Here is a 15,396-nt window from a genome sequence, read left to right on the forward strand (position 1 = left end):
TCAACATCCTGTCTTGTTACTGAATACCTGACTTTATATAGTGATGGTACGCATCATATGTGTGTACCCTATCGACAACCGCGTTTCTTACGATGCCTGTTTATTGATGGTGTTTTTGTACTTTACTTGAACTTTGTACTTTTAATAAAATGTTAATATTAAAAAAAAAAAATGAAAAAATGAAAAAATAAAAAAAATAAATGCCAAGTTAACCCAGAACTTTTCCCACAAATCTGCTCAGTTCCTCCTGGTCTATAACGTGAAGCCAGTAGATTGGACTACCGTATGTTATCATTTGATAAGTTTCCCTGCATGATATGGTAACCAATCCAGACATCTGGAGCCTTTGATTTTTTCCACTTAGTTTATAAAGTATACCCCCTTCCCCTTGCTTGGGTACATTTCTTGTCCCATAAGTGATTATGGTATTTTGTTGAAAATTATCTTTATACATTACTGTTACTACACGGTGTTGCAATTATTAGTTAAGATGTATTTTTATGGATTAATTTTACAATTGAACAACTACAGTGCTCCTTAAAATCCTAAATATTAACCCCTTAAGGACGCAGCCCTTTTTCACCTTAAGGACTGAGCCCTTTTTCGCAATTATGACCACCGTCACTTTACAAATTAATAACGCGAAAACGCTTTTACCGAATATTCTGATTCTGAGATTGTTTTTTCGTGACATATTCTTCTTTATTTTGGTGGTAAATTTTCGGTGTTAATTGCATCCTTTTTTGGTGAGAAATCCCAAAATTTCATGAAAATTTTGAAAATTTTGCATTTTTCTAACTTTGAAGCTCTCTAATTGTAAGGAAAATGGATATTCCAAATAAATTTTATTTTTCTTCACAAACACAATATGTCCACTTTATGTTGGCATCATAAAATGGACATACTTTTGCTTTTTGAAAAAATTAGAGGGCTTCAAAGTAGAGCAGCAATTTTCAAAAATGTCATGAAAATTGCTAAATCTGAAGGGACAGATGTTACAGAACTACAACTCCCAGCATGCCTGGGCAGTCGAGGCATGCTGAGAGTTGTAGTTTGGCAACATCTGGAGGGCTACTGTTTGGGCACCACTGTAACAGTGGTCTCCAAACTGTGACCCTCCAGATGTTGCAAAACTACAACTCCCAGCATGCCCAGACAGCCTTTGGCTCTCTGGGCATGCTGGGAGTTGCAGATTGGCCCCCCTAGTGGTTGCCACAGTAAAGATCGATTTACTTTCACTTTCAATTCCCCCCCCCCCCCCCCACTGTCGATTCCCTACCTGATCAGGATCCTGCAGGCTCCAGCGAAGATCCCAGGTCCCCAGGCATCTTCTCCTGCAGGTACGGCCTCCATCTTCTTTCCAGAGCACCTCGACATCCAGGGAGCGGGCAGAACGGGGGGTTGCCATGAGTAATGGCAGGGGATAGGAGTAGATCGCAGCTTTGCGACTTCACTCCTATACTTTAGGCTGATCGGGGCTGTTGCTGACAACTCCGATCAGCCCTATTTTCCGGGTGATCGGGTCACCAGAGACCCGATCAGCCCGGAATTGGAGAAAATCGTATGTCTGAATTGACATGCGATTTTCTCCGATCGCCGACATGGGGGGGGTCTCAGGACCCCCCTGGTCGATGTGCCAGGGTGCCTGCTGAATGATTTCAGCAGGCATCCGGCTACGGTCCCCAACCGGCTAGCGGTGAGGACCGGATTTCCAGCGGGCGTATGGATACGCCCTCGGTCCTTAAGGACTCGGAATGCAGGGCGTATCCATACGCCCTGTGTCCTGAAGAGGTTAAAGAAAGTATAAGTGAGGTTTTGGTTTTCTTCTGAGAATATCTACGTGTGAACAATTATTGGGCAATGTTGAGAGTGCGGAATTATTATGCAACTAAATGAAAACAAAATTTTCCCATCTTACTTGTTTTTTTCATCTGTAAAAGTGACTAACAAACAAACAACTCAAATTTACAAATAAACCTTTTGTGGAAAAAAAAACAGTGACCTATATAGCCACCCTTCTTCTTGCTTCCATTTATGGAGTCTATTGAACTTTTTTTGCAGAAGCAACCACAGCCTCCCAGACACTGTTCAGAAAGGTTACTGTTTTTCTTTACTGTAAATCTCCCATTTAAGAAGGTCCCACAAGTTCTCATTAGGGTTTAGGTCAATTGGGCACTGTCATTAAAGCAAATTTTTGCCATTGCACTCCTTATGGTAAATAAAAAATATTTCTAATTTACTTTGTTTAAAAAATTACGTTTTCTATGTTTTATTTGTGTTTAAAAAAGCTGCCACTAGGTGTCTCCCAACTTGTCCAGAGGAAATTTCCACCTATCTTTTGCACAGATTTTGGACTCCTGCTGGCCTGGCAGAAGTCCAAAATCAGGAAATGCAGTCTGGAGTGCTGAGAGGGGGTGCAGCCTCAGCCAATCATAGCTCATCTCACACTGTGTGTAGCAGAGTGAGGGAGGAAGTTCTCCCCTATATGGTTTCAGATGATGTCACGCCTGTTGGGGAATGTCCCTTACCAGTCTGTGAATATGACTGAGACTGAGCAGAAAATACAGAGGAATATTAAGGCAGACAACTAAAACAATAAGAAAAATAAAGGTTTATCATAATGGGGGTAGTGAACTGGGAGGATAAAAATTTTTTACAAGATCATGACAGGTACTCTTTAAGGCCTTCATTGTCTAGCCACGCAGTGGAGTACTTCGATGCATGTGATGGAGCATTGTCCTGCATATGATCATGGTCTTCTTGAAAGATGCAGACTTTTCCTGTACCACTACTTGAAAAAAGTATATTCTAAAAAGTGGCAGTAGGTTTGGGAGTTGATTTTGAGTCTATCGTTAATCTGAAAAGGTCCAAAAAGCAAATTTTTGACAATACCAGCCCATACCAATACCCCACCTCCATATTGCTGGTATTGAGTCAATATGGAGCTCTGTGACTGATCCAGCCACAAGCCCATCTATTTGGACTGTCAAGAGTCAATCTTATCTCATCAATCCATAAAACCTTCAGATATTTCTTGGTCAAGTCTTGACTCAACTTATGTAACTTATGTGTCTTACCTTGGCCATGTATCTGAGCACTGGACACCTTGTACTTCTGGCCACTGCTGGTAGGTTGCAGTTCTGGAATATGACAGCGATGGGGAGTAATGGGTTTCTGGTAGGTTCCCATTTGATTCTTTGTAAATGTTTGGCTGTTACTTTGTATCTCTTTTGTTTATCAACATATTTCTTGCGATACCATTAACTATTTGCAACAAAACGTTTGATGCTTCTGTGATCATGCCCACAATATCATGGCAATTTCAAGAGTTCTGCATCCCTCTGAAAGACTTTTTACAATTTTTGGCTTTTTAGAGTGAGTTAAATCTTTTTTTTTTGTCCCAATAATTATGCACACTTTAATATAGGGTGTTCATCTCCTTAGGCCGCACCCTGCCTCATTTCACAGCACCTGATATGTTTAAATCCAATAAGCATTTAAGTTAATAAAGCTTGGAGTTGGAAAATATGCATAAAATGATAATATGGCCAAAATCCTCCCTTGCCTAATAATTGTGCACACGGTGTATGCTTTTCCTCATGTAAAGGCTAGTAATAATACATACATTTAGTTCAATGGAACAAAAATTGCATGTGATTCATTGCCTTGTGAATGGAAGATTCAGTAGCGCCTCCAGCAACTAAACCACTAGTCTCTGAGAGTGGCATCACATGCGGAGCAAAAAAAATAAAAAATAATAATACTCTATGCCAGGGGCTGTGCTTTTGTAGAGTAAGAATAAAAGCAGCACAATCTATTTTATGTATCTGGCTGTAGAGGGAAAGGCTTTTCTGCTTGTTGCCATAAGACGTTAATACAATTATTTGGCGCTTAGACATCCATAGATCTATCATTTCAACCACATTGTATCAACGAGAGGTGGACCTGAAATGAGAAAGAAATGGAAGGAGGAGTAAATGGAAGAGAGGGAGGGAAGGAGAGGGTCTGGGTGATGGAAAGAGAGACGGAATGCTATGTACACAGCGAGGCAGATCAACAGAGGATGAAAGTCTCCCTCTGTAAAGAGAGAATTTGAGAGTGCAGCTTTGGGCTATCTATGCCCCTTCTATGTCTTTTTCTGATTCCAGTGCCACATTTCTTCTGAATGAGGTAACCATTTGCTTTTTCTTCACTGCCTTGAAGGGAAGGTTGGGGTTGATGTGTGTGGGGGCTAAAAGGGGAATCTATCTGTGGTACACAGATCTCTTTTCGGGATGTGCACTGAGCCATATCATGCATTGTGCTTTTAAAAAAAAAGGTTTTTCCATCTTGAGCTTAATAAAGGAAAATTCAACAAGACAGGGTAAACAATGTCTAGGAAAGGCTAAAATAAAAGAGTATTCAGAAAAAGCATTCCGTATGGAAACATTACCCTCAGCAAACAGATCATTAGCTTTGCTTAGTAACCTTGATGGGGGTTCACATTAATGTAGGAGCATCGGAAGAAAATGGAAACAAGTAAATTGTATCTAGCGGGATGTGAAATGTAAAGCAACTCTTTGTGTCATGAACGCTACTGAGGTTATAATGATGCTGTTCCGGGTATATGAAGTATAAAGCTCTCAGATGTATGACATATCCACAGTAATGCACTATATATATATATGAAACCTTTCCAAAAGACCACCTCTTTGAGAAGACCACACCTTTATCAAGACCGTATTTTGTGTGACAGATTTTCAGTTCACCATACATGATGCACTGTGGCCATTTTCTTTGAGAAGACCACCCCCATAGAAGACAACTTTTCAGTGCAATTTCGGGTTGTCTTCTCAAAGAGGTTTCATTGTATAATGATCTATGCATACTGTAGATAAGGGAAAACACACATAAACGATAATGGTGAGGGACAGATAAGACCAAATTAACTGGGTTTACTAGTAAGGATTGACAGGGAGAGATATGGAAAAATAATCAGGCATAACTGACTCTGGAAGAGCAGGGACTGAAACAGTACAGAGCAATGCTGGGGGATGGCCTTATCTGGTAAATGGTTAATTTATTAGCTTTGATGATGGGCAGATGATCAGCCGGAGGATTTTGGGTGCTATATAATTAACATGCCATCTTTCATGGTCCACCAGCTGCCTTTTTAATGTCTGATATTTACACTTTCCTTTACCTTCTTCCATTGATATGACAGCAGACCAGCATCATGGCGTCTTGCTCAGCTGATAACTGGAAATGTGTCGCTGCTAAATGAAAACACAAATTTATCTATTTTGTTATCATAATCTGCCAACTAGAATTACAAGGCCATAGGTGCAAAATCATTATACTACGTATGGGTTTGACACGGTTTCTAATTGGGAGCTTAAGTAACTCATACTTGTTAGTTACATGTTATAGTAGTTTAATATTAGTAGTACTGGTAAATCTTGTAAATATGGCTACTGATGTCTATACCGCGATTCGTTGATCGTAAAAAAGAAAGTGCCTTGATGGTATCTAGGTTGTGGGCACCACCGTGGCATGGGTGAAATTTTCTACTGTAATGTAGGATGAGAAAATGTCAAAACCTACCGAACAGAACCAAAACTCTATTGATCCAAGGAGAATCACCTTTGTGACTGGACAATGATTTCACACTTGCAAATGTTATAAAAGCGACACATCCATCAAGTTTAACCTCCCTAAGATCTTGCAGAGAAAGGCAAAAACAAACACTCCAGGGCATTTTTTTTGTTACAATTTTTCTTTACCAGACAAAATCCTCATGACCTCACAAGGGCAGTCAAATCAATTCCCTTCACACCATCCATTGGTACTCTAGGGTTACCAATTTATTGGAAAAGTATTTTTAGGTAAGCTACTGTGGTTACTGCACATCATAGGACATTCATAAGATCTGAAATAATTCTACTAAGTTTTGAAATCGACCATCTTACCAATCTACCGAATTAGCAAGAATTTTAAATTAGAATATATGCCATTTACATCAATGTAAAAATGTAAAGGGGTACTCCGGCACTTAGACATCTTATCCCCTATCCAAAGGATAGGGGATAAGATGCCTGATTACGGGGGTCCCGCCGCTGGGGACTCCCGTGATCTTGCACGCCGCAACCCGTTAAAATCAGTCCCCAGAGCGTGTTCGCTCCGGGTCTGATTACTGTCGATCACGGAGCCGGAGCGTTGTGACGTCAAACCTCCACCCTGTGTGACATCATGCTCCGCCCCCCTCAATGCAAGCGGAGCGGAGCATGATGTCACACAGGGTGGAGCCTTGACGTCACAACGCTCCGGCCCCGTGATCGACAGTAATCAGACCCGGAGCGAACACGCTCCGGGGACTGATTTTAACGGGGTGCGGCGTGCAAGATCACAGGGGTCCCCAGCGGCGGGACCCCCGCGATCAGGCATCTTATCCCCTATCCTTTGGATAGGGGATAAGATGTCTAAGCGCCAGAGTACCCCTTTAACTGCAACACAACTATTTTTTTTTGTGTTATTTATTAGTTTATTCAGTTCTTATTATAGCTGTTCTAGGAATTGGTTCTGTGGAACAGCTGGAATAGAGACTCTCACTTACCAACCTCTTCCTTGCTAAATGGCACTTCCTATGTATATCAATGTCACATGATCTAATGTATCAATCATTGATGACATGATGTCATTACCATAATGATGTGGCAGTCACATGGCATTATCAATGGGGCATTTCTGTTGTACTAAAGTGTACCTATCTTTGCAATCCAGCACTCGAGAAACTATATTTAACATGTTTTACATGGCTGTCAATGATAGTGGTTGTGGTTGTACCTGGTATAGAACATTTGAACATTAAATGTTGATCATTTGAAGTTTACCAATTTAGTGACACAAATATGCATCCTTTAAAGCTTTTCATGAGAGGCAATGGCTATATTCATTGATTAAATGAATTACCACCATGTCCTTTCATCATAACTTATGAACTACGTATATTATTGGTGTAGCCATGAAATGCTTACAAGTCAATAATCTTTGAAGCCATAAGAGTGACAAAAGGCTAAATCTGTATAAATGGATAGGATATGTCATAAATATCTCATAGGTATGAGTCCTACCTTTGGCACTTCTACCTATGTAAAGAATAGAATGGTTAGGAAGCTGAGCAATGTTCCAAAAAACACTGTTGATAACATGTTTTCTTCTGCAGTTTTCTATGAAGTCATTGGTTGGGTGAATTTTACAGGTAAAAATGTAAAATAAATGTTCTTCACTTGTATAAATCATGTGACTAATTATTGCATCACATTCAGTTTTAACTGCACATCAATATTACATGTAAACACATTTACTAATGTGAGGTACATGATGTGGTTACTTGTTATTAAATTCACCCTTTAGTGACCAATGAAATTGTACAGGTTTATACGACAAGCAGGTAACCACCTGGCATGGGTCTCTCATGCTGGGTATCATGGCAGCCAGGCTTATGCCAGCCAGGCTACCGTGCTAACTGCCACGAATGGAGAAACCTATAATACTGCAGTGGTCAAATGGCATATAAGGGGTTTCTGTGGTATCTGTCACCCCATCAGAACCCCCGGTGCCAGGTCTGCCATGTGTGCCTACTCAGCCTGGCCTCCAGCATGACCCAGTCAGGTGTAATACACTGCAGTACAATAGTAGTGCATTATATTATAGAAGTGATCAGCAAATCACTTGTCAAAGTCCCCCTGTAGGAGAAATATAAAGTAAAAAACATAAGGTTTATTTAAATATAATAAATCCCCAAATAAACATAAATGAAAATATTAAAAAATAAAAGACGACAACACATATTTGGTATTAACACGTCTGTAACAAACCCAAACTTTAAAACGATCCCCTCATTTATCTTAAAGGAAAACTGTCAGCCAGTTCACCCACACTAAACCCAATAAACTGGGTGATAGTGTGGGTGAACTGGAGTCCATAAAGAGTTCACTTACTTTAGTGTGTGCCCTGGCCGCTGAGTTCTCCCCCGCTAAAGTTCAGTTTGTCCTCTCTGCAGTAGTGTTTTGAAGTTGGTTCCCCCCCCCCGGGGTCCATATCTCTTTGGGTCCTGGAAGAAGGGGCCTAAGCCCGCCGCCGTGGTTTACATATTCATTTTCTTCAACTCCACTTCCTAGTGATGTGGAGTCACATGCCCCTGGAACGCAGAGCTCTGTCTGCAGCGCGCATGTGCCTGAAGTTTTTATGCAGCTCTCACGTCCTGATGACATGAGAGCTGAGCGTCTGGAGAGCTCTCTCCGCAGTGTAACTGTGCATGCGCTGGGCCCTCGCTACAGAAGTCAGGAGTAGTGAGGAACCGGCGCATGCGCAGTTACACTGCGCCGAGCGCTCTCGGGATGCTCATCTCTCATCTCATCAGGACGTGAGAGCTGCATAAAAACTTCAGGCACATGCGCTCTGCAGACAGAGCACTGCGCTCCGGAGGCATGTGACTCCACGTCACTAGGACGTGGAGTTGAAGAAAATGAATATGCAAACCACGGGGGTGGGCTAAGACCCCTTCCTCCTTATCCAAAGAGATATGGATGCCGGGGGACCGCCTTCAAAGCGCTACTGCAGAGACAACAGACGGAACTTTAGTGGGGGAGGACTCAGCAGCCAGGGCACACACTAAAGTAAGAGAACGCTTTGTGGACTCCAGTTCACACACACCATTATATTGGGTTTAGTGTGGGTGAACTGGCTGACAGTTTTCCTTTAAATTTTAAAACTGTTTAAAATGCCAAAATTGTTGTGTTTTGCTAAACCACCTCCCAAAAAAAGTGGTTATATGTACCTGAAAATGCTACCAGTTAAAAGTAATGGTTTTCCAGCTAAAAAAAGAGCCCTCACACAGTCCTACAGTTCTTTTCTGTTTTTTTCTCTTTTTGGTTTGTCTTTATATGTCTTGCAATACATATGTTGTTTTTTGCAAGTTGAATGCATACATTCCATTTGTAACTTGTGATAAAAATCTTAATAAATCTATATATATAAAACTCAATGGCCCTCATTTACTAAGAGTGTTGTGTAGGTTTCTTTGTGGGTTTTAATTCCCTACAATTTATTTTCCACGGTATTTACTAAGGTTTCCCTACATTTTCCACTTTTCCCTACACTTTCCTTTTTTTCTTTTTTTACACATGCTCTGATCTGTCTGGTTTTCCTCAGCTCAAAATCCACCACATTTTATGTGGAAACCTTAGTAAATATGTTGGGTTTTTGTGAAAATGTCGGGAAATGCCCCTTTTGGAGACCGCGCCCCCTTTCCCCGGCGACAACGCCCCTCGCATTCAGTTTTCTCAGCAAAATGGAGAGTTAGTCAGGTTTTTCCAATTCTGGCGCAAATTCTGGTGCACAATCTGGCACAGACAGAATTTCTGCCGCAATGCGACAGAATCTGGCGCACAACCCGACAAAACATGTCGGGTTTGCAATAGTAAATGAGGGCCAATGTGTGTGTGTGTGTGTGTGTATGTGTGTATGTATGTGTGTATGTATGTGTGTGTGTGTTCCAGTATCACGTCCTAAACGGCTAAAGATATTAACATGAAACTTGGCACACATGTTACTTATATGTCAACAAACATAGGATAGGTGATTTAACCCTTACTCAACCCCATTTGCCAGGGGCGAGGTTTTTATTTAAAGTCCCATGCAAATCAATGGGAAATGTATGTTCCAACATAACTTCCGTACGGCTGGAGATATTTCAATAGGAGGTCGAGATAGGACGACGGGATATGAGGTCGGGATAGGAGGTCGGGATAGGAGGTCGGGATAGGAGGTCGGGATAGGAGGTCGGAAAAGGAGGTCGAGATAGGAGGACAGGATAGGAGGTCAGGATAGGAGATCGGGATAGGAGGTCGGGATTGGAGGTCGGGATTGGAGGTCGGGATTGGAGGTCGGGATTGGAGGTCGGGATTGGAGGTCGGGATTGGAGGTCGGGATTGGAGGTCGAGATTGGAGGTCGAGATTGGAGGTCGAGATAGGAGGTCGAGATAGGAGGTCGAGATAGGAGGTTGAGATAGAAGGTAGGGATTACGCGGTAGCGATAGGTGGTCAAGATAGGAGGATGGGATAGGAGGTCGGGATAGGAGGCCGAGATAGGAGGACAGGATAGGAGGACGGGATAGGAGGTCGGGGTAGGAGGACGGGATATGGGGTTGGGCTATGACAACAATATATGAGGACGGGATATGAAGTCAAAAGCTTCCTTTGTTTATTTTCCTCCCCAACAAGGATTAGGAAGGAAAAATCGGGCAACGCCGAGTACTCAGCTAGTAAGAAATAAAAAATAACTATATAAAAAAAAATAAAGAGAAAAATAAAAACACGTTCTTGAAATCCACGAGTGATAAAATTTCCTGGCCCAGATTCTGTGCTACCTCGGCAACTGGCAGCGTAGATGCAGCCATCAGGGCTAGCTTAGCCAATGAAAAGACGGGAGTGCCAGGTCAATCAGCAGCATCGCCGGTGCTCACACCTTCCACTGGCAGGAGATTTAAACGGCAACTTCTATTCCCGGATGTCTATATGATGGTGGTTTCCCCCAGTAACCAATGTACCTTTTCTTGGATCCTGGCCATTGCCTCACTACCTGAACTTGTTTTCTGTCTGCTAATTTGGACTTCATTTACTCCCCTAATTTAACCCTTGCTTATTCTGTGCTCTAATTTTTGTCTCTGACGTGTCCGTGAGTTGCTGATGTGGCCTTTCTGAGCTCCCTGATGCCCCGTACCCTTAGTAAGGGGCCACATTACTAAGCATGGGCTTAGTAGTGCACAAACAGTTTTTAAGTAATTTTTTTGAATTGTCTGTGTAAATTGTTGATGGTGTATCTAGATTATATTCTTACTTTCTCTTATGACTAGGCCTCTCATGTGTAACATCACTTTTGCAAATTCTTGGTGAAAATACTTTGTTCATAAAACTGGATAAATGTTTCTTGGTGACAGGAAGTTATCTTTATTTGGGTACATCTTTTCTACCCAAGGTATCAGCATGGATCCTGCCAAGGTCCAAGAGGTGGTGGATTAGGTCCATCCTTCCTCTCCTAAAGCCCTACAGCGCTTTTTCTGCTTAACAATTATTATAGAAAATGTATTAAGAATTTCTCGGTCGTTGCTAAGCTTCCAACAGAAATGACAAGAAACAGGATGGGCATTCTCCATTGACAGCCTGAGGCAATTTTGGCATTTGAAGCTCCTAAAAAAAGGTGTTTTAGTGAAGCTCCTGTTCTAGTCCAAAATGATTAATCTAAGCCATGTGTAGTTGAGATGGATGCTTCATAGCTGGGAATAGGTGCAGTATTGCCTCAAGGTGCCCCTTTCCAAACACACCTTCAATCCTGTGGACTTTTCCTTAGGAAGATTTCCTCCACAGTGAGGAATTGTGACATTTAGAATTGGCATTGTGGAATCTGCAGTGAACCCTGATCTGGCTTCTGAGCAAAGGAGGAGTCAAGATGTGTGTGTCCTGTTAATGTACCAAAGGGGAGACTGTTTGTGCCTGAACTTTTTTTCTACTTGCTGATTTTTGAATTAACATACATCCTGGTTTGACCCTTGCCTGTTCTGATTCTTGTTTTAATTTTGCACTACATTGCCCTACTGGTTTTTGACTCTCTGGTGTATTCCTGCTTTTTCTCTATGGCATTTGATTTGGTTCCTGGCATGTCTGTGAGTTGATGACTTGGCCTGTCTGACCTCCCTGATGACCATGCACTTAGTAAGTATAGGGACCGATGCCTAGTTGGGGGCCACAGTTTAGGGGGGATTGTCCAGTGGTTTGGGGCAAGCTCAGGTTTGCACTACTCCCCACCTCTTGAAAAACCACGTATAAATACACAATTGTTTCTATTTTGCCAAAGTTGAGACTCAATTGAATTTTTTCCACCCATCACTCTGAAAAACTAGTTAATAAAAGTAATAATTAGTTATAAGATATATTCATTCTAAAATTCTGGTATTAAAATTAAAAAGTTGTTCTGCAAAAAACAAGCCTTTAATACATAAAAAAAATGATGTACCTTGGAATGCAACAATGGAAAAAAGTAAAAAGAAAAGCTGTTTGGCAATAAAGACCAAATTGACTTGATGATTAACTCCCTGTGCCTCGCATTAATAGTATACTACCTCATCAAGCACCTCACCAGAGGTGTAATATAAGGCTCCTGAGCCCTAGTACAAACTTAGTTCCAGTTGTGCCAGTTGTAATTTCAGCTTATTACATAGTTACAGCCCCATACAGCATAGGGGTCAACTGCAAGGTAAGTACACTGCACACTGAGCACAACTGCAAGCATGCATGGTTGTCTGTGTCTGGTCAGTGTGTGGCCAGTCTAGAACTTGTGAAACCACAAGGAAACATTGTCCATGCTTCTCCTCCCCTCTTTTGTAAGCCAAAGTGGCCATTGGCAGAGGAGACCAACTGTGGAGATGAGATGGTGGTACATGTACATTGATCCTGTGAATAAGCCAGGCTTAATGTTTTAGGATGCATTCATACACATCAGATCATCTGCGGATTTGACGTTGGGAATCTGCAATTGCAGATTTTACAAGGCAATCACTTTATTGACATACTAATCAAAAATACTTAAGAATTGCCTTGCAGGTCTGCAACTTCTAATCTGCAGAAAATTCAATGTGTCTGAATGCATCCTTCAGCTGGGAACATTTTCTCCCCCAATTTATAGTAATCTATAGACTACAAATAGGACAATGTCTACAGATTTTTAACAAAATTGTTCATAGGTAAAATTTCATGTTAACCATCTGTAAACCAGAGGTTGAGGTTCCCTCTTAGCCCTGTAACAACTGCTAGTCCCTGAGAACACCCACTGATAATATATTGTATATACCCAGTAGACTATGGCAGCTCAGTTTAAGGCTTAATAAAATATATTAATTTAATACATTGGTTAATCCTCCTTTTATTATTTTTAAAATTACAGAAGTCAAGGTTTTTGAGTATACATGTAAGATGCTTGAAAGATGGCAAATTTAGTTTCAGTGCCCAGGGCATCACCAACTGCAAATGTATCCCTGAGGCAACAAAAATAGTTCATGCAAATCCGGACAGATGGATTGTATACGGTATTCCCTATGTAAGCGAGCAGTTGTTTGTTTGTTTTGCTGTAACATTGGGACTTCTGACTATGACTCATTCGGGGATTTTTCTAGGCAACGTACACTAAAATATTTTTGTATGCTAGTTTAGGAAAGAAATCGATAGAATGGTTGTCATTTAGCTTTCCCATGCCAGAAATATGCATGTACAAAACATAGAACAATTAACTAAAACACCATCAACAACACTTAAATACTTAAATACTCCATTAAAAACACTTCAGGACAATTTCACATGGTAGTGTGTCCAAAACACAGAAGAGGTGTGTCCAAAACACAGAAGAGGTGTATCCAAAACACAGAAGGGGTGTGTCCAAAACACAGAAGAGGTGTATCCAAAACACAGAAGGGGTTTGGCTTACAAACAGGGCTGGACATTTCAGACTAAGCAGACCATTTTGTTCATGTGTGTGGCTTTGGGCCAAAAGTTAATCAGAGTTGGGACTAATAGGGTATATAACGGAAAAGGATATATATATATATATATATATTTTTTTTTTTTATATAGGAAAGGCCCCTGAACATTGTGAATAGCCCCCCCCCCCCTCACCCGTGTAGGTAGTTGCCTCCCCCCAGTGGGGTTAGTGCCTGTAGGTAGTAAGTATAGCCTGGTATACATAAAGAAGGTTGCGGCAACACTATTGGTCAAAAAAGGGAAGCTTTTAGCACACTTTTTGATCAAAATCTGTCCCCCTCCGCCACGTGGAGGTGGCCTCGCTTCGGATGGGACCCTAACATGCTCATTCTACTCACCTCTGCTGGGCATATGGCCTCTGACTGGGTGACATGCAGGATCCACTATCAATTAAAAAAACCTCCTGTGAACACGGAGGGGTGCACAGCAAAAGAAGGTGCCACTCCCCTTAACTTGCATAGCAAAAAAAAAATAATAACTGCAAAATTGCCAGCACAACTCCCTAATACCAGGTGAACGCTGCTGTGTCAAATACAAATTATACAAAAACAAGGTTCCAGCAGCACTCTAACTAGGTGACATGCAGGATCCACTATTAATTTAAAAAATATATAGCCCCCCACCCCCCTGTAGGCAGTAGCTCCCCTGTTGGCAGTAAGTAGCGCCCCTCCCCTGTAAGTACTAAATATAGCTCACCGCCTTGTAGGCAGTAGTCCCCCTGTAGGAGGTAAGTAGCCCCCCAAATAAGCAGTAAGTTTAGCAGTATAGCCCCCCGTTGGCAGTACCCCTCTGTAAGTAGAGCCCCCCACCCTGAAGGCAGTAGCTTCCCTGTAGGTAGTAAGTATAGCCCCCACCTGTAGGCATTAGCTCCTTGTAAGTAGTACATAGCGCCCCCTGTAGGTAGTAACCTCCCATATCACAGATGGGGATGATCCAGCGAGGTAAATTCATTGTAATCTTTATTTCCAAAAATCTTAAAAGCCAAACAGCAAAACAGTGCAAAAACAGACTTTAATGCCTACATGTTTGAGGTGCGACTGCGCCCTTAGTCTCTCAGTCATTGATGGCATTGAAGTCTGTTTTTGCACTGTTTGGCTTTTAACTTTTTTTTTTTGCATAAAGATAAAAATTTTAATGAATTTGTATATAGAGAGCTGACACCGGCACCACTGTCTGTCGTTAAGCACAGTTCATATAATATCGGACCTATTTGATGGCAGCAAAGGTCCTAGTGAATGGCTGTATGGCTTGTGTGTGAATGACTTCAGGTGGTGCTCACATTAATTAAAGGCAGTTCACATAGTGCAAAAATATTTCAAAGAGATTTGGAATAATGGAGCACTCACCCAGTTTGAAGTCTTACAAAAAGTGGTTTATTCCGACATAGGGATCACATCACACAATAGGAACAGAATAGACAAGGTGCGGGCATGAGGCAAGGGGAAGACATACAGGTGGAGGAGCAACAATTGTTTCACGCTGTGTAGTGCTTCATCGGGCTCCAAACCTACTTACAAATGCAAAACCCTGATGCAAAATACACAAACAGAAATACAGCAGTAACAAAAGTGGTCTTTAACAAAATGATGAAAAACTGTATCTTCAAATGAACCTTAACCCCTTAAGGACACATGTGTCCGCTCCCGATCTATAACGCGGGGCCACATAGTGGGTCGGGCCCGGCAGGGACCCGTGGCTAATAGCGCGCAGCATTGATCGCGGTGCCGCGCGCTATTAACCCTTTAGACGCGGTGTTCAAAGTTGAACGCCGCGTCTAAAGTGAAAGTATGCCGGTTAGCTCAGTGGACTGTTAGGGATGCTGCGATT

General features: G+C 41.7%; 1 protein-coding gene and 1 long non-coding RNA gene across 4 annotated transcripts in view; one reads left to right on the plus strand and one right to left on the minus strand.

Annotated features, from left to right (window-relative positions):
- The window catches only part of CACNB3 (calcium voltage-gated channel auxiliary subunit beta 3), a 223,442-nt gene that overhangs the window by 15,796 nt on the left and 192,250 nt on the right, over window positions 1-15,396 (plus strand). Inside the window, exon 1 of one of the 2 annotated variants that reach the window (XM_056562248.1) lies at window positions 3,993-4,170. The exons of the other annotated variant lie outside the window; for it this stretch is intronic. Within the exon in view, the coding sequence (XP_056418223.1) occupies window positions 4,129-4,170 (42 nt within the window). The 5' untranslated portion in view covers window positions 3,993-4,128. Of the gene's footprint in view, window positions 1-3,992; window positions 4,171-15,396 lie in introns of those variants that run through there. 2 annotated transcript variants of the gene reach the window in all.
- LOC130358684 (uncharacterized) overlaps window positions 1-15,396 on the minus strand; it is a 125,667-nt gene that overhangs the window by 12,763 nt on the left and 97,508 nt on the right. For both annotated transcript variants that reach the window (XR_008889618.1, XR_008889617.1), the window contains exon 3: window positions 5,183-5,255. This is a non-coding gene — a long non-coding RNA (uncharacterized LOC130358684). The remainder of the gene's footprint in view (window positions 1-5,182; window positions 5,256-15,396) is intronic.

Source organism: Hyla sarda, chromosome 2, assembly GCF_029499605.1.
Source record: "Hyla sarda isolate aHylSar1 chromosome 2, aHylSar1.hap1, whole genome shotgun sequence".
Lineage (NCBI taxonomy): Eukaryota > Metazoa > Chordata > Amphibia > Anura > Hylidae > Hyla > Hyla sarda.